Source organism: Hyaloscypha bicolor (genome assembly GCF_002865645.1).
Source record: "Hyaloscypha bicolor E unplaced genomic scaffold K444scaffold_57, whole genome shotgun sequence".
In the NCBI taxonomy this organism is placed as follows: domain Eukaryota; kingdom Fungi; phylum Ascomycota; class Leotiomycetes; order Helotiales; family Hyaloscyphaceae; genus Hyaloscypha; species Hyaloscypha bicolor.
Window position 1 is genome coordinate 111,309 of NW_020194559.1, and position 17,017 is coordinate 128,325.

The 17,017-nt window shown below is 49.6% G+C and overlaps 4 protein-coding genes across 4 annotated transcripts; 3 read left to right on the top strand and 1 right to left on the bottom strand.

Moving 5' to 3' along the window:
• Positions 1-805: 805 nt before the first annotated feature.
• K444DRAFT_527464 (uncharacterized protein) lies at positions 806-2,596 on the top strand (the record flags this gene model as incomplete). The annotated part of the gene is made up of 4 exons (XM_024874638.1): positions 806-879; positions 938-1,056; positions 1,107-2,081; positions 2,265-2,596. 4 exons carry the CDS (start codon positions 806-808, stop codon positions 2,594-2,596), a joined length of 1,500 nt encoding a protein of 499 aa, XP_024737733.1.
• Positions 2,597-4,172: 1,576 nt separating this feature from the next.
• K444DRAFT_652401 (kinase-like protein) lies at positions 4,173-7,087 on the bottom strand. Its single transcript, XM_024885791.1, has 3 exons — positions 6,896-7,087; positions 6,388-6,846; positions 4,173-6,341 (listed from the first exon to the last, which is right to left on the bottom strand). The coding sequence occupies exons 1-3, from the start codon at positions 6,933-6,935 to the stop codon at positions 4,645-4,647; spliced, it is 2,196 nt and encodes a 731-aa protein (XP_024737734.1). The 5' UTR covers positions 6,936-7,087; the 3' UTR covers positions 4,173-4,644.
• Positions 7,088-7,271: 184 nt separating this feature from the next.
• Positions 7,272-9,452, top strand: K444DRAFT_381151 (BTB/POZ domain-containing protein). Its single transcript, XM_024872345.1, has 3 exons — positions 7,272-7,585; positions 7,633-9,014; positions 9,063-9,452. The coding sequence occupies exons 1-3, from the start codon at positions 7,364-7,366 to the stop codon at positions 9,403-9,405; spliced, it is 1,947 nt and encodes a 648-aa protein (XP_024737735.1). The 5' UTR covers positions 7,272-7,363; the 3' UTR covers positions 9,406-9,452.
• Positions 9,453-10,293: 841 nt separating this feature from the next.
• K444DRAFT_652404 (uncharacterized protein) lies at positions 10,294-17,000 on the top strand (the record flags this gene model as incomplete). Its single annotated transcript, XM_024885792.1, has 3 exons — positions 10,294-12,279; positions 16,585-16,724; positions 16,926-17,000. The coding sequence occupies exons 1-3, from the start codon at positions 10,458-10,460 to the stop codon at positions 16,998-17,000; spliced, it is 2,037 nt and encodes a 678-aa protein (XP_024737736.1). The 5' UTR covers positions 10,294-10,457.
• Between the last annotated feature and the right edge of the window lie 17 nt (positions 17,001-17,017).

Here is a 17,017-nt window from a genome sequence, read left to right on the forward strand (position 1 = left end):
TCCAAGCTGCCCATCTCTCTGCTAGCCCTTCCTTTAATGGCCCGCACGTTGGACTCGGACTCGGAGTGTTGGAAAGAAGTGGGAGGTAGAAGGGAGGAATTACAACGCGGTATCCATAGCTTGGGCCTCTGATTGAAGGAGTCATTGAACCAAACCAAACATCAAGTGTCAAGTGAGGATAGGCTCACAGAATTCAACAGGTCTCGGGTGCGGACCACAAAAGTCCAGATATGAAGCTCCACTTGTCTCCAGAGTGCAAGAATACCAGAAAGACGCAGAAAACATCTGGAGAAGCAAGGTTAAGTTCTAATTGCATGGTTGTCTTGAGCTGCTGTCGCTATGCAACCCATCCCACGGGTCACGAGGTTATTGGGCTAGTCTCCTTCACTCTCTATCTCCGGCAGCGATTCAGTCCGCTCTCCCCGGCGAACCTGCTTATGAGGTAATCCACTTATAGTCCCAGAGGCCTCCAAAGCAAGGAAATCAAGTTCCCCATCAGAAATGTATCATCCATTACGAACCGCTTCCTTCAGATCTGAGATTCCAGAGCAGTAGATACAGGGCGAAATATTCGTCTGCCGTCCAACATCGAGAAGCCTACTGAAAGACCCTCACACACCCAATTCTCTATCGTGAAGGCAGAATTGTGAAAGTGGTCGGACGATTGAGAATCAAAAAAATATCCAAAAGAAGTTTTTGAGGTCGTCAAGCTCGCTTCCGTTTGAGGTTTAGCGCAGGGCTAGGCAGCTAGCTTGAATAATTTCCAATCTTGACTCGAACCGCACTTTTCTTTCGACCTCGCAGGATGGAATCTTTGAGTGATACCAAATGGGATGTCCTGATTTCGGGGACGGGTCTGCAGAACTCCTTGCTTGCGCTGTGAGCTCTCCTCTTCGTCTCGAGCGTCTTGGATCATCTCTGACTGACCTAGATGAAGAGCTCTGTCCCGCTCGAACAAGAAGATCCTCCACGTCGATGAAAATGAATATTATGGCGGCGCTGAGGCGGCCTTCAGTCTGCAGGAGGTAGATGAATGGGTAGAGAAGGTCTCAGGAGGTAAAGCACTTCTTCCAAATTCTCTCAGACCTTGAAGCTCACGCGATCAGATGATCCTTCAAACCCTTTCCGAAATGCCTCGTTATGGAAGGCTGACGCCGAAGCCTTGAATGGCACTCCTGGCCTTTCTTTCTCCAGAGCATACACTCTCACCCTGTCGCCGCAGATAATATACTCCAAGTCGAAGCTCTTGGCGCAGCTAGTCTCATCGAAGGTGTATCGCCAACTCGAATTCCAGGCAGTCGGGAACTGGTGGATGTACGATGAAGACACAAACGAATTTGAGCCTTTGAGAAAGCTGCCAACTAGTCGAGAGGATGTTTCACAAGACAAGAGCCTCGATAACAGAGCGAAACGAAGCCTAATGAAGTTCTTGAAGTTTGTGATCGACTACGAGAATCAAGCGGAAACGTGGGAATCTCATGCCGACGCCGGACTGGAAGAATTTCTCTCTTCGCAGTTCAAGCTCTCTGTGAATCTTCGGAGTGCCATCGCAGCATTGACATTGTCCTTTGAGGACCCGCATGATATCTCTGTCAAATGGGCCCTGCCTCGGATTGCTCGACATCTGACCTCGATTGGGGTATTTGGGCCTGGCTTTGGGGCTGTTGTGCCGAAATGGGGCGGTGGTGCTGAGATTTCACAAGTGGCTTGTCGAGCTGGTGCGGTAGGAGGCGGTGTCTATGTCCTTGGAGCGGGAATCAAGCAATCGGGGATGGTAACCGAGGATGGCAAACAACTCAGTCAAGTTCACCTGTCGAACGGCGAGACTGTGAAAACTAGACGGCTTGTCGGTGGTGCTTCGCACCATGAGCTAACCAACCCGAAGGTGGTCTCTAAGCTCATCAGTGTCGTGTCATCGCCTCTGACCTCGTTGTTCGAAAGCTCCATCGAAGGCTCTCCACTGGCTGCAGTTTCAGTCGTCGTCATCACCTCGTTCGGCACTGTCGAACACAAGGGCCAACCATATCCTATCTACATCATGGTGCACTCGAGCGAGACTGGCGAATGCCCAGCTAATCAATGTCAGTACCTCCATCTCCTTTCCATTTCTCAATTGCATTACATGATGATCCAACTTATGAATACTTATCTACATTGTCTGAATTCCATTGAAGATAACATACCTCTGACAGTCTGATGATGCTTTTCCTCCTACAATTTCTTCTCGTGGTTACGTGATTTGAGCTTTGCTAACCAAATCTCAGGTGTTTTGTACGCTACCACGATGCATACGAAGTATAGCAAATCTGCTCTCGAGGAGGCTGTGTCACATCTCCTCAAATCTATCGAGAAGGGCGAGGGCAAGCTTTTATACAGCCTCTATTACGAGCAAGAACAGCAAGCCTCGACTGATCCAACAATACTACCTAATGCATCTCTGGATCTTGCTTTCAACGATGAGATGCTTCAAGCCGTTGAAAATCAGTGGAAGTCTATCGTGGCTGATGATACTGGTGTTGGCGATGCCATTTTCATGCAATTTGAAGACCGGGAAGGAATGGATAATGACGATGATGATGGTGATGAAGGAGTTTGATCTTTGGTCGGCATGGCGTTTGGAGTCACTCGGCAGGTCGAAGTGCTTTCCTTGGGCCTGTATAGCTGTACTAATTCAGCGTTTCGCAACAAATCATGCACACTTTTACCACAGAGCTGTCCTCTTAATTTTGATTATGCTTTGATCGTTGCTTCCACCTGTGATTTTGTTCGCACTTATTCCTTCCAATCCGGGCAGCATAGAAAGGGATTCCTAAGCTGACGAGACAAACATCAAGGCCTCGGCAACCAGAAGCCTTTTATCGTTATCTTTCCAACCCCTCCAAGTGTCTGAATTGCATGGAATAAGCCTGTACGGCCATCCACGTTGACGATGGAGAGCAGAAGCCCGAATCTGGGTCCCAAGCACTGATACAGCCTCTTCTCGGCGAAAGAGATGGAGCTTCTACGTATTCAGTTTCAACTTCTCAGTTCCTTCATTCTCCAATCGCTCCTTCTTGAATAGCATATGACAGATCGGGAATAACTTTGCCTGCTTCATTAGTGTCCAAGTCAAGAGGTTAGCCTTTATTCCTACGAGATATCAATCAGTCACACCTTATGTCCTCTGCTTTTGATTAACCTGATTTCATTCCCGGTTGCCATGCCACCACTTTTGCAGCCATTTAATTTCATTCCTTACTTGCTTGTCGTGTTACAAGAGATATTGATCTCGATTAGTCCCCTTTACCCCCCCCCCCCCCCGTTTTTACGATCCCTGGACGCCGGAGCATTTCAACGGAGAGCACCTTCCTTTCAAGTTTAAAGTGGGAGGTCCGAGGTGGCAGGCTGTCGGAATTCTGGCGAACAACCAGTCGATGCTACTAACCTCAACTTAGGTGTCCTGAGGTAAAGAAATCCCCAAATTCTTGCTCCTCCCTCCACAACACCGACCACTTATCCGACCACCTGATACGGAAAGCTCCGAACCTAATAGATAGTCCGCTCCTATAGAAGATAAAATGAGCCCTTTTCGTCCAAAAAATGCAGTTCTCGTCCGGCCGTTCGGCGTCCCCTTTATGTCTCCCCTTTGTAAATGTAAATTTCGTCTCCAATTCCCCTTGCTAACGGTCTACCTCTCTTAGACATCAAAAAATCATGTCGACAAGAGGCAATGTAGCCTAACCTGACACAACGAGTTCTGTTTGTTCTAGGCGGTTGCCACTCTCCAAAAACCTCCTCCCCACCCCCCAATCGGTCAATTTCGACAAGCTGGCGGAGACCCTGAAGTTAGAGAAGGGTGCAGCAGTCCAACGTTAGACTAGACTCAAGAAGAAGCTAGCTGGCACGAAGTAAGTCCTTTCCCCCGACACATCCTCTCCCCTCAACCTCGCCTCGCTAACATCAATCCAGACTTTATTTCTTGGCGCCATCCAAACTGATGCTACACTCTTGCCGGTGCCCTGCCTGACACATCGTGTTCTGCTTGTTGTAGGCCCCCCCGATGACCTAGACGGACCCGAATATCATGACGAGTATCCACTGTCCCAACCACTGACTCCATTTCATGTAAGCTAACAACATTTCCTTGATTCAAAAATAACAAGCAGCGGCGGATGAGAACTTGCAAACAAATAACTGCTTTTTTTATAGATTTTTTTTGTCCTGCCCTTCTCCTTCACCTTCTCTTTAAATCAAGGAAGTGCACAAGAGACCAGTTACATGTAGACGAAAATGAGACCGACCCTGTTTCACAGGCAGCAACATACCCAGATCGTCGAAACTAGAGTAAGATATCAATTCCATTGATCAAGCTGCCCTTAGGCCTCTATCCCAACACCCACACCACACCAAACTCCAAAAAGAACGTATGAAGTACAATACATATCCATCCACCCATCAGCGAATCCAACGAACGCCCAGCTTGCCTGCGTGCCTCTCTCTTTCCAACTGCCCTTCCATGCAATGACAAAGGAAACGTGCCTACGAGGCATGCTCGGTGATGGTGCAGAAATACCAATCGGGTCTCCACCCATCCTCCCCAACTTATACCATATTCAATTTCCTATCTCATTTTCTCATTTATCGTCATCCCATACGACCTCCTGCTCACGGTCGTCGTGCAGGCGCTCTTGTTCGTACTAAAAACGGACTCGGCATCTCATCCCTCTCAGGGTCCCAAACAGGAGGCTCTCCCTTCTCTCCCGCCGCCTTCTCCTTCTCTGCCATCCGCACCGCAAATGCTCTTCCCTTCGGCTCTGGACTTCGGTTTCCGTCGTCGACGGTACGACCACCTGCTCTCGCTTGCGCCAGTTCGACGAGTGTGCGTCCTTTAGGAGCTATATTCGTGCCACTGGTGGCTTTAATCATGTTGTTCTTGGTTGCGATCTTGTTGAGGTCTTCGGCATTTGAGGCTTTGGATTTCAAGCTCGACTTTCTGGTTGGTGATAAGGGGACGTTTTCGTGAGAGATGATGTTCGCTGATGATGGTATTTTCGATAGGCGTCGATTTGGTGAGGAACTTCGCTCTTTGAGGGCGGTAGTGCTGGGTTGTGGTCGAAGCTCGGGTGCACCCGAAAGGGTGGGCAATGTTGGTGCAGTTGCAGCCTTTCCAACGAAGATGTTGGGCTGGGAACCTTGTTTTTGGATTGGCGCCGTCTTTTGTGAGATCAACGGTGGCCGCGAGCTGTTTGATTTGAAAGGGTTCTTCGTAGATTTTTGTCGTGTTGGCGATGGAACAGAAGGGACATCATCGTCGCCTGAGTCATCGGAATCGATGAGTTGTGGCTGCCATCGAGCTTCGGCTCCTGCAGCAGCAGCGAAGATGTTTCGTCCAGCACTTGGAGCTTTGGTGGCCCCATTACGGCGAGGTGAAAGGGAAAGTGAGGCAATGGATATGGGTGATGGCTCAGCCATTTCAACATCCATCGGCGTTCCGGCAAACATCGTCTGGGCGCGGCCGAAAGGCGTTCTGGTGCTCTTCTTGAGAGCCTTGATGGGTTCGGGCGAATCTATCGAGAGATCTGTAAGGTCTGTTGAGTCGGGGAAATCACCATCTCCGCTTGTACCGACAGAAGACAGTGCAATATCATTTCCAACCAAGGATCCCGATTTAGAGAAATCCTTAGCAGAAACCTGGCTTTGTGTGCTTGATCGTTTCTCAACCTCCGCCTCGACCTTCTGGTGAACTTCTTGATCAAACTTCTTTTGAAGTCTTTCAATCTCGAGTTGGACAAGTCGATTGATCTCCAATTGAGCCTTCACCTCCCATTCTCTTCTGAGAGAAGCCTCTATCTCTTGTCGCATTTGTGCCTTCTCTACATCTAGACCCTTGATTCTCTCCTCTGCCTCTTGCAGTCGCCTCGCGGTGAGTTCCTCCTTGTTCTTGACCATGCGTCCCAATTCGACCACTTCCTTCTCCTTTCGCATCAACTTGACAACTGGGAGATTGAGCAGCGTTGCGGTATCCGGTCGTCGATCGGGGTTGACCTTGAGGCAGTCTTTGATCACAGCATTGAGCTCCGGTGAGTAGACGCTCGGCAGGGGCGAAACCTTGCCTTCCTTGATCTTCTGGACGAGTTGGAAATGTGATTTCGCATTGAATGGTGGTTCTCGTGCGCATAATTCGTAGATTATGCATCCTAAAGACCAGATATCTGATTTGAGAGTGTATCGTTCCGCAGCGCAGATTTCTGGGGACATGTAGAAAGGAGTGCCGACGTATGTGGAGGCAAAGTCATGCGATTGCATGATCTTCGAGAGGCCGAAGTCGCCAAGTTTTACCGAGTTATCTTCCCCTAAGAAGACTAATAACTTGTTAGAACAGCCATAATACACACACAGGAAGCATACCATTTTCTGGCTTCAGGTCACGATGAAGAATCATAACACCCCCTGCTGGCTGTCGTGGTTTCGCAGAATTCCCCAAGCCCATAACATTGCTTCCAACTTCTGGCGCATCGGCGCCGTAGTGGCATCTGTAGAGAGCTGTGACCAATTGTGAAAACATGCTCCAAACAAAGCCTTCCTCTGCATATTGTTTCTTGGCCTGAAGGTCCTTGATGACGCGCCCCAAGTCTCCATTCCCACAGTATTCCATGTACAAATGAAGGTCTTGACTTTGTTTCAGGTGCTCTCTATGGAAGTATCCGACGATGTTTGGATGTCGAAGTGAGGAGAGAATCGCAAACTCGGCGTGCAGCTGCTCCCGCTCTTTCTGCGACATGCGCAAGTAATTGATCTCCTTGCGACAAAGGATCTGGCCATCCTGCTTCCTGCGCACCTTTCTAATAACGCCAAAGGAACCATGCCCTGTATGCGCTTAGTTGTTGTATGCTGCTCGAGTAGTGTAAAAACTCACCAATCTTCTCGAGCACATCGTACTTGTCTCCTTCCGACATGATTCCCAGTTCGCAGTTCGGGGTCCGGGTCGTTTAGCGGTAATATTCGTTATGAAAAGATTGCAACAGCCAAGGCCATGAGCGAATGGTTATGCCTCTGCTGAAGTGGTGAAAAGTAGTGGAGTGTTGTGTCGTGTCGTGTCGTGTCGTCGTTGCCGTCAGGAATTCGAGATGTCTGGGCAATTGTTGGTTGGTCCTTGCCGTAAACACTCGCTTCGCTTCTGGTTGCCCATGGCAACTGCGAGCTCGAGCTCGTTCTCTGCAGGGATCCGAGTGGCAAGGTCTAAGTAATCGATAAGGGAATAGCGGAGTTAAGGTTTCGAGTTGTCCACAGCTTTGGACTTCAAATTTCTACACTCACTTCAACTTTGCTACTCCCCTCCGGCGTGCTATATGGCAGGCGCATCGCCCTCAAAATAGTGTTAGAAATGGTACTCCGCAAAGACCAATTGGAAGTCCAGCTCAAAGACGAGCACCAACTTATTGCGACCGGCGTTCTGAGAGACGAGAGCCCACTTGATGTCACCGATGAATTCCAGAAGCTCTGCGATGCTTGCAGAGTTGGAGATTTGAAGGGATGTCAAGAGGCCATTGCTTCAGGGGCCGATATCAATGCCCGGGACTATTTTGATTACACTCCTTTAATTCTGGTAAGCTCTTCAAACCGCAAGGCTGTTCTTCTCACTGACTTTGCTAGGCAAGTCTCTGTGGCCACTACGAAGTCGTCCGCTTGCTCCTTGAATCTGGCGCGCTCTGCGAACGAGACACCTTCCAGGGCGAGCGATGTCTCTACAATGCCTTGAACAATCGAATACGAAATCTCCTCCTACAATACGATTACTCGAAAAGCACGGATCCTTTGCAGCCACTCGCATCCCATATCACCTCGTTGCTTACACGAGAAACACCAAAGACCTCAGATATTTGCCTTACTGCATCTTCCGAACAATGGAACCTGCACAAATTCGTGCTTTCTGCACGATCGTCATATTTCTCCGCGAAACTCGCTGCCGCCCCAGAAACTACCGTTTGGAAACTGTCTAGCACAATACCACCCGAAGCTTTCCAAATTGCTCTACGTTATCTATATCTTGGAGATGTCCCTTCAGATCTCGGATTGATTAATAAGGGTTTTGTCACAGAGGAAGAAGTGTTCAAAGGCATTGACAAAGTCAGTAAACAATTAGAAATTGACACACTCTGGGATAGTATATTATCGGGAAATGACCGGCGAATGGCTCGACAACGGCGTCAGGATGAAGTCACACGAGGGCGAAGTCAAATCGAAGACTGGTACCGGAATAATGTGTTGAAATATAAAGTCGAGGTGGAGCACAGCAAGGCTCACGATGTCAAATGGACTCGAGACAATGGAATATTCGCGGACGTCTTGCTCCGAGCAGACGCGGAAGTCGCAGAGAAGTCCAAAACTGGCAATGAAACTCCTAAAGTACGAAACACTGCTGGCCAGCTGAACGGCATACCTATTGGTCCACCAGCGGCTTCCAGAAGCCCATCGACAGTGAGGAAACCAAGAAAATCCGTTCTGTTTCCCGTTCATCGTGCGATGTTATTGAGATCCGAATATTTCCATGCAATGTTCGGATCTTCGTTTCAAGAGGCTCAGCTCACTGAGTATCTTCAGATTGTGAACGTCGATTGCAGTCCGGAAGTCCTGGAAATTGTTTTGACCTTCCTTTACACGGAGAAGGCGGATATTCCGATCGAGCATGCCTTAGATGTGCTATTCGCCGCAGACATGCTTTTCATTGAGAAATTGAAGACCAAGGCAACTGTTGTGATTTCCACGATTGGTATGGGAACAGGCGGTCTCGCTGACAGGAGTCACACTCAAGCCAGTCAAGATCAAGAGGTCGAAGTCGAGCCAATTAACGTGTACGACGTGATTCATGCTGCTTGGTTTCTAAAAGTACAACGTCTGGAAGAATTCAGCGCACGATATCTGGCATATCGATTAGAAGATTACATCGACGAGGAAGAGTTCGAGGAACTAATTAAAGAGAGTGCGTCCAGGATTCAGAAACGCCAAGAAACGGACAGTATCGAGTTGCTAGATGAGTATGCCAAGTTTTGTCCGAACTGTAGATCTTAGCTGACCCCGGCTAGCATTCGATATTATCTATCTGAGCGTTTCCGCCTCCGTTTCGAAGATTCGGGGCTTGAAGACTTGATGGATGAAGATGGTGAGCTCAACGCGGAGGCCGCACAAGCCATTTCAAATGCTGTGGGAGCGATAAATGAAGTGGTAGACTCGGAGGCACCGCAGTCAGAGTCCACGAAGAGCGAAACAATTCCAGTGGACCCAGTGTCGAATCCATTAATGAACGGCGAGATCAAAACGCTTGACGGTGAAATTGCTGGCGACGAATCCGCGGCTGACGCGATTAACTACCAGGTCCTCCTGGGCAAGATTGATTCCATGCTGGAACGACTGAAGCTCGACGCCTAAAGATACCAGAAACGGGAATAGATGTCCCAAAGTCCTACCGGGGAAGTATTGACGATAGATGCCCAGCTTTAGACAAGAATAGAGTTCTTCAAATTAGCCTTTGAAGATCGAACAATTATTTGAAGGATTCTCTGCCAGCGAGTGTTGCCAAATCGAGCTTAGTTGAGAATAAAATGTTCCATCCCGAAACAAGAAATTGTCCGGCCTGCCAATCCAAACCCTTACCCATTGTAACGGCAGTTGCCAAGAAAGCAAAACACCTAACATCGGCTCTTCTTTCTGGAGCGTCGCATTGGCATTGATCGTTGTCTTTGAGAAACCGGGTGAGGAAGAGCCTTGGGGTCCCTGGGGGAAGTGGAGAGAGGTTGGGTCTGCACGTACCACTCGCCTGGGCCGTTCCACCACTCACTCCCCCTCGCTTCGTTTGATCCCAATTCTCTATCAGATCTCGTCTCAGGCTTCCGACACAACTTGTCGGAGGGGCCTCAGCGCTGGGTGTGAGCGATTCGGCTCTTGACTCGTCAAGCCAAAACCTTCTTTTTCCGGTGGCGCATCTGGGGCTGATCCATGGAAGTGGCCAAGATCACACTGCTGCCAGCTGGAAGTCAGCGTTCCGGGGCCGGTTGAGTTTCAGGCTTGGCGACGCAAGTGATACTGTCGAGTCGAGAGCCAGCCGGGTCAGTGAACTGCTAGCTAGTTAACGTTCCTTCCGCAAGGCCATTCGTGGCTAAAGTTCCCAATTTCTGCGTCCGGAAAGAATGCTTCTTTGCCGACGCGAGGGCTTCATCTTATGCTGATCTGGGGCTTCGGCACGACCACCTCCTGTACCAAGTATTGCGGGTCTCGTGTCTCAAAGAACTCACTCATATCTACTCAGTCCCCCACACTTTCCAAGCCAACTTGGCGTCGTTCCAATTTCATTCTTCAAGGAGAAACAAGCTCACTTCATCACGGGCCGTGCCTTGCCTGCATTGATCAGCGTCCACCTACTCCGCCAATGAGCTCTCTCCAACTTTAATATATCTCTCTCAATCTCTCTCAAAGGCGTCTAGATGCCGGGATTTTCTCAGTCGCGGTCCTTCATTGGAGGGGCAATCTCAACAGCAGCATCGCCTTTACGGAACAACTTCATCGAAATTAGCTGTCGATCTCCTGCTACTCCTCGAAAGTTACGACCTACAACGAGCGATGGCTCAGAGCGGGGCAATGGACTTTTCGTCAATACAGATCGGGCTCGAGAATATGGTTCTTACACGAGCTCATCCTATCTGGCGACACCAAGAACATTTTCAATAGGTTCACCAAGCAACGAAAACCTAAAATCATTATACACTTCAAAATCGCCTTCATATGACGATACCTCATCGAGCGCCACACTTGTTTCCGCTTCACACGCACATAACTTCTTACCTCTCACCCCGCAATTTAATTTATCAGCCTCAAACGGAAAGCTGGGCACCTTCTCCGCCATCAACATCATTCTCGGCAAGACCGTAGGGGTTGGCATCTACTCCATCCCCTCTTCAATCTTCAATTCCGTAGGTTCAGTCGGAGCCTCTCTCTTACTATGGATTATTGGATCGTTGATTTCTTTCTGCGGCCTGGCCGTATATCTGGACCTAGGGACGGCAATACCCCGTTCCGGAGGCGAGCGCATCTACCTTGAGCGCATCTTCAAAAAGCCCCAGATGTTAGCAACATGCATGTTCATGTCCTACGTCGTGCTCCTCGGTTTCAGCACACCAAATTGCATCGTGCTTGGCGAATACGTCATGTACGCCCTGGAAATCGACGTCAACAGATGGAACGTCCGGACCATCGCCGTAGGCGTAATAACTCTCCTCTGCTTCATCCACGCGCGGTACCAAAAACTCGGGCTACGAATAATTAATGTTCTTGGAGTCGGCAAGATGCTGATCCTCGTGATCGTCATCCTGTCTGGCATAGCAGGTGCACTCATGGGCGTTGGGTCATCCAGCTCACCCCTCACGCGGCGAAACCCTCGCCTAGGCGGCGGAATAGGGGGTCCACTAGACGACATCCTCCTCACTGACGCACACCTCTCAACCGCACAACAAAACTTCCGCTCACTGTTCTCCGGCTCTTCAACCCAACCCTATGACTACGCGACCGCATTGCTGAAAATCCTCTACTGCTTCCGCGGCTACAGCACCGCAAACCAAGTCCTCTCGGAGGTGCGAAACCCGATCCCGACACTTCGCCTCGCGGCCCCAATCGCGCTCTCTTTGGTATCACTCGGCTACATCCTCGCAAACATCGCCTACTTCCTCGTTGTTTCAAAAGACGACTTCCGCAGCTCAGGTGTGGTGATAGCGGGCCATTTCTTCAGGAACATTTTCGGGGAGGTGATTGGCGAGAATGTGTTGCCGCTCTTCATCATCATCTCTGCATTCGGGAATATAGCCGCTACGTCATTTGCTCAAGCTCGCGTTAACCAGGAGTTGGGAAGAGATGGGCTTTTACCATTCTCGAGATTCTTTGCCGGGAAGAATGAGTGGGATTCTCCAACTCCAGGTCTATTTCTCCACTGGCTCATCTCAGTCCTCGTCATCATCGTCCCGCCACCAGGAGAAATCTACAATTTCCTCGTCGATATAGGAGGGTACCCCGTCTCTGTTATTTCCGTCTCTATCTCGCTCGGCCTTCTCTACCTCCAAAGCTCTCCTACCGAGAATTGGCAGTCTCCTTTCCGAGCAAGGAAGTTTTACACGGTTGTGTTTGCGGCGAGTAATTGTTTACTACTGGTATTGCCGTGGATTAAACCGAAGACTGCGAAGGGTGATGGGAGGTTTCCGTATTATGCGTATCCTGCAACAGCCCTCGGGATTCTGGGGAGTGGGGTCGTGTATTGGTGTTGGTGGGCGAAGATCAAACCTCTCCTTTTCAACTCGGATAGAGAGAGGGGATGGATGAGGGGTCAGGCCCACAAGCGAGCGATGAGCGATGAAGCGTTTCCGATGATGAGGTTTGAGCATTATGGGAGTGACGATGGGGAAGAGGGCATAGAGGGAGAGGATGGCAGGGGATTGTTAGATAAAAGCAAAGAGGAGGGGAAGGAAGAAGAAGAAGGGATGAGGCAGCGGGCGCCTTGCGGATGCTTATTGAATCATGAGGGATTGGGGAAAGTGGTGGTGGGGAGGGGCGTCCATCTTGAGTGTATATACCTTGTAGAAACAGAAGGGGGGGAGGGGGGGTAAAATAGCATAGCGCGGCGTAGGAAATAGGATACCAATAGATGGTTTTTGGACACACTTCACACCTTCCTTCTGCTTCTTCCGAAGCTCCTGCACTTCAAAGTACGATTAGTAAAGACGATATAATTTCATAATTCTTCAATTGAAACCCGACAAAGACAATAATGACTAGCCAAAGCTCGAGACGGAAAGTTTCGAAACCTCCAAATAACTAGACCGCCAACGCAGAGCCCAACCGGGGTGCTAATAGTCCCTCATCAATCTCGGCTCCTCACTCCCTCCGTATCAAAACTTAGAAACATGCTTCATCCATGTCGAAGAACAAGAAGAATGTCAGACAGCAACTGCTTGACTGCAAGTATCAAGACCCAGTTATTGCCTCTAGTCCAGCTGCTTGGCAGTAAATGCCAAGACCCAGCGGCCATTGCCTGTAACAACTGCTTGACTGTACTGGTCAAGACCCAGCGTCACTTTTGTTTTTCCTTGCTGCTTGACTGTAAGTGTCAAGACCCAGCTCGCGCCTTTCCTCGATCAAAATGACTAGCAAAAATGTCAAAATGCATACAGTATTTCGCACCAAAGAAAGTACTGTACAAAAGAAACCTGGGAAGCTCCTGGGCGCTTCCCATTACGTTTCCTCCTCCGGCAAAAGGCGAAAATGTGATGTTCCCAAGCAGCGGGAAATTTGTCAGGTAGGTGTCCTCCTTCCTTGACACGCGGTATTCTGTCTAGTGAACGACGATGATGGAATGAGGCTCTTGAGCTGGCTCGCAAAGAGATTTCGCAAACCAGCTTATTAGCGTAATAGAAGATAAGTCTCACTCCGGAGCGTGAGGGGATAGAAATTGCCTAGCGATATCAATAAGTCGTGTTTCTTCGGCCGTGGGTATTCTTTGATAACCGTGTCCGCTGACTCTGATTAGAGAAACCTATTTCTACTGCACATTCTATGCGGTTTGAGGAAGAAACAGACTCCTCGATGATAGGCATTCTCATACACGCCGCGGCACCGCAGTGAGCAGTTTATCGTCATGCTCAGGACTTAGGCATCTTCCGTGCCGCGCCGGTGAAACAGTTCATCCAAAGCAGCAGGTAAGGGTTGCTGCTTGGACGAAGAGATTGCGGAGACTTTTCCAATAGCGTTGACAAGGTATTCTTCTGAGGGCACGGCGGTTGCGGGCGGTGGGAAACAATCGAGTTTTTCGAGATCCGGGACCTCAGGACTGGGGATCCGTGTCACGGACGTAAAGTCGAGCAGATACCTGGCTCCTGAATCCTCCTCTCGGACAAGGACCAGGGGATTACGCCAGAGGCATTTGACGAGTTCCTAAGAAGGGTGTGAGCAGTCGTGCAATTTTACGTACAGTCCTGATACTGACCCGATATGGTACAGAAAAATCGTTTTCGAGGACTACTATACACCGAAGACGCCGAACTAGATCGATTAAGATCGAGCGATCGGGAGACTGGCCAGGAGTAATTGCGTGAACAGATTTGATATTTATCACACCAAGATGGTCTCCCAAGCATTGGACAAGTGGAACCCACCTCTTTGGATACCAGACGATTTCTGTACGCCATTCCCGTTGCGTCAAGTCAAAGATGTTTACATGCAGTCGATACTTGGGCCAGTCCAAACGAATGCTGTCACAACGCCGCCCAAGAGTCACCCTCTGTATGACTTTGAACAATGCATGCACCGCGATAATATCCTGATACCGTTGAGTTGCCCGAATTCTCTGAAGATAATCTGTCGTAGCCATAGGAAAATTTCGTAAATCGTCTTCTAACATCTTTCATAATAAACGACCTCACCGACCCCCTCTACACTCTGAACAGTCTTCCTTGACTATCTTCTCGTAGCACTGACAAGTCATGATGGTTGGCATGTGACTTGAGATGTCTCTTCGCATTGTCCAATCGTCTGGAAAAGCCGACTTTGGGCCCGTTGACGTGCCATGGGCAGCCGAGAGCGGGACAAAAGTAGTGGCGAATCTTTCCGTGTGTGTCCTTATGACGATCGAGGTCCCGTTGCGTTGCTTTCCCGATGCCGCAGCCTTGGAAGTCGCACCGATATGGTAGGGTGTGAGTTTTGATGTGCCGGCTAGACAGTGGAAGGTTAAAAACAAGTTGGGGCTGGGCTTTGAGAAGGGAGACCACCAACGAGAACATGACGGGATACTTACTTGAGCTCACCCAGAGTAGGTTTCTCCTCTGAGCAATGGGGACATCGAAACTCGGGTGTGACAGCTTCTTCGACATCGTCATCATGGTCTTGCATCCCTGCTGCAAGCATTCCGTAAGTTGCATTGCTTTGACTCTGGGATCCAGAAGGTGTGAAAGCGACTGTCGAAGGACTGGTGTCGTTTGTTGCGGCGGCTGGAGTTGAGAAAGCTGACCAAGGATTAGACGGGGTTGGGTTGCTGGAAGTGGCATCTGAATTGACATTTGTGTCATGTGATACGAGAGGAACTGGTGAGGCTGCGGTCTCCAATGGGATGCCATTATCGCCATTGACCGAGCAAGGCTCGCCGTTATAGTAAGTGAACAGGTTATCGACGGATTCTGGGTACCATATCCGATAAGTGTCGAGTTCACTTTGACTGAGGTAGAGTAGAGAGAGGTCGGTGAAATCGTTATTGTAACCTAGTTGCCGATCATTGTAACTCGAAATGGGTTGTTATGCGGAGATAACGCTCCGCCCGTTGTGAAGGTTGGACGAAGTCTCACAGTCGATCTGTGGACTTCGAGGAGAAGAAGCAGGCAGTGGACCTCTTCCTCAGCCGCGGGTAGTCGCGATGCAGAAGGGAGGAGGGAACGAGAGGATACGCGTTTAAAAGACCGATGAACGAGATTCCGCGCTAATTGAGGCCCCTTCAGCCTTCTGATGTGTCGATGGGGGTCATTCAAGCCACAAAATGCCCCTCCTCAAGCGAGGCAGACTTGGTTGGAGATCCCGCGCCGAGTGGTGCATGTCTCTCAGGGAGGAACTAGCCAATAGGATGCCTTTCGATACAGCACCAGTAGGTGGCGGAGGCCTCACACCAACTTCAAGAAAACCTTGTTTCTGAAACGAAGATGTTCCAACATTGAAAATGGGGCCTCAAGTTATCACGGGCCAGACGTTGACACGGGCCATTGAGGCCTCCTTGAGGCTCTTGTCCATGTGTTCCATCACTTTCCTCGGTACAACAACCGGGACCTGGCTTCCCAAATTTCGGGGTTTGAGGCCTCCTTCTGCGTTCCTCTCATATGTTTGGTCACGTTTCTCAGCACAACAGCCAGGTACATGGCTCCAAGATACCCAAATCTCTGATTTTGAGGCCTCCTTCTGACGTGATCCATGCTGATTGAATGCCGGGAAGAGCGTTGTGCCTCTTGAGGCTTTCGAGGACATAATTCCGCCCGGTACGTCAATGCCGGCTCGGGAATAAAGTGTGCCAGCCCCAAGGTGGCCTCCATTCTCTCAAAAAACGACGAACTATAAGACGGGGAGAATGTTTCTCTGAAGGGAGTGCATCAACCGGTCAGTACCTCATCTCTCTTCTTCCATCGTCATGCCCTCAAAGTCGTCAAAGAGATCCAGTGTGAGACCCAAAGAGTCAAAAGAGTAAGTGCGAGGGATAACCTCCGTCAGGACTTGATCTAATATAAAGCTCCAGAACCTCCCTCCACAAGAGTTCCGGGCACCGCAAGGAACATTCCCCTCAAGGAAACTCCACGAAGCTCCCAAACACTTCTCCCCAAAACAACTCTACAGACCAAAAAGTGTCCTGGAGCTATGATCAAACAGCCGCCACCCACAACTCAGCGCACAGCCAATACCAAGCTAGTTCTCTCACAGGATTGCCTTTAGCAAGAACCTGGCCAGACTCTGCCACTGTTCCATCTCAAATTAGACTCGATCACGATCTTCTCGGGCTGAACCAGAACACCGCCATTGTCGATTCTTTGGTGTACCCAGCGTCAGCATATCCAAACGAAGGTCTTGAATGTCCATACCATCGAACAGTGCATCGAGAGGACTTTGCCGAGAAAGTCTCGGGATATGGACTGGGCGGTCTTGATCGATTCCTGGCTGAAGCACAATCAAGTGCGGGAGCGGTGTATTTTGGTGATGGTGTGATATATCAAGCGGGTCCCTGTTGCTGTTTCGGAGAATTGTGAACGGGCGGTTTCTTCTTGTTGATCGAGTTCGACGATCTGGGCATGTTTTGTTCCCTCGTCTTCCGAGACTACTCAAAGATCAATTTGACTATTTCCACAAAACATCTTCTACATGGTTAAAGAGTTCTCGGGAATAAGAAACCCTCGTCCTTTGGTGAAGAAGAAAAACGAATGAGAACGGAGGAAATAGTAGCTTTCGGAATATGTGACTGACCCCGTTGGGGTCCCGT

Bases quoted from the DNA above. Each gene is read 5' to 3' on its own strand.
- K444DRAFT_381151 (XM_024872345.1), top strand. From the start codon at position 7,364: ATGGTACTCCGCAAAGACCAATTGGAAGTCCAGCTCAAAGACGAGCAC. The intron at 7,586-7,632 runs GTAAGCTCTTCA...TGACTTTGCTAG, and splicing joins ATTACACTCCTTTAATTCTG to GCAAGTCTCTGTGGCCACTA. The intron at 9,015-9,062 runs GTATGCCAAGTT...GACCCCGGCTAG, and splicing joins AGTATCGAGTTGCTAGATGA to CATTCGATATTATCTATCTG.
- K444DRAFT_652401 (XM_024885791.1), bottom strand. From the start codon at position 6,935: ATGTCGGAAGGAGACAAGTACGATGTGCTCGAGAAGATTG. The intron at 6,847-6,895 runs GTGAGTTTTTAC...AAGCGCATACAG, and splicing joins CGATGTGCTCGAGAAGATTG to GGCATGGTTCCTTTGGCGTT. The intron at 6,342-6,387 runs GTATGCTTCCTG...ACAAGTTATTAG, and splicing joins TGACCTGAAGCCAGAAAATG to TCTTCTTAGGGGAAGATAAC.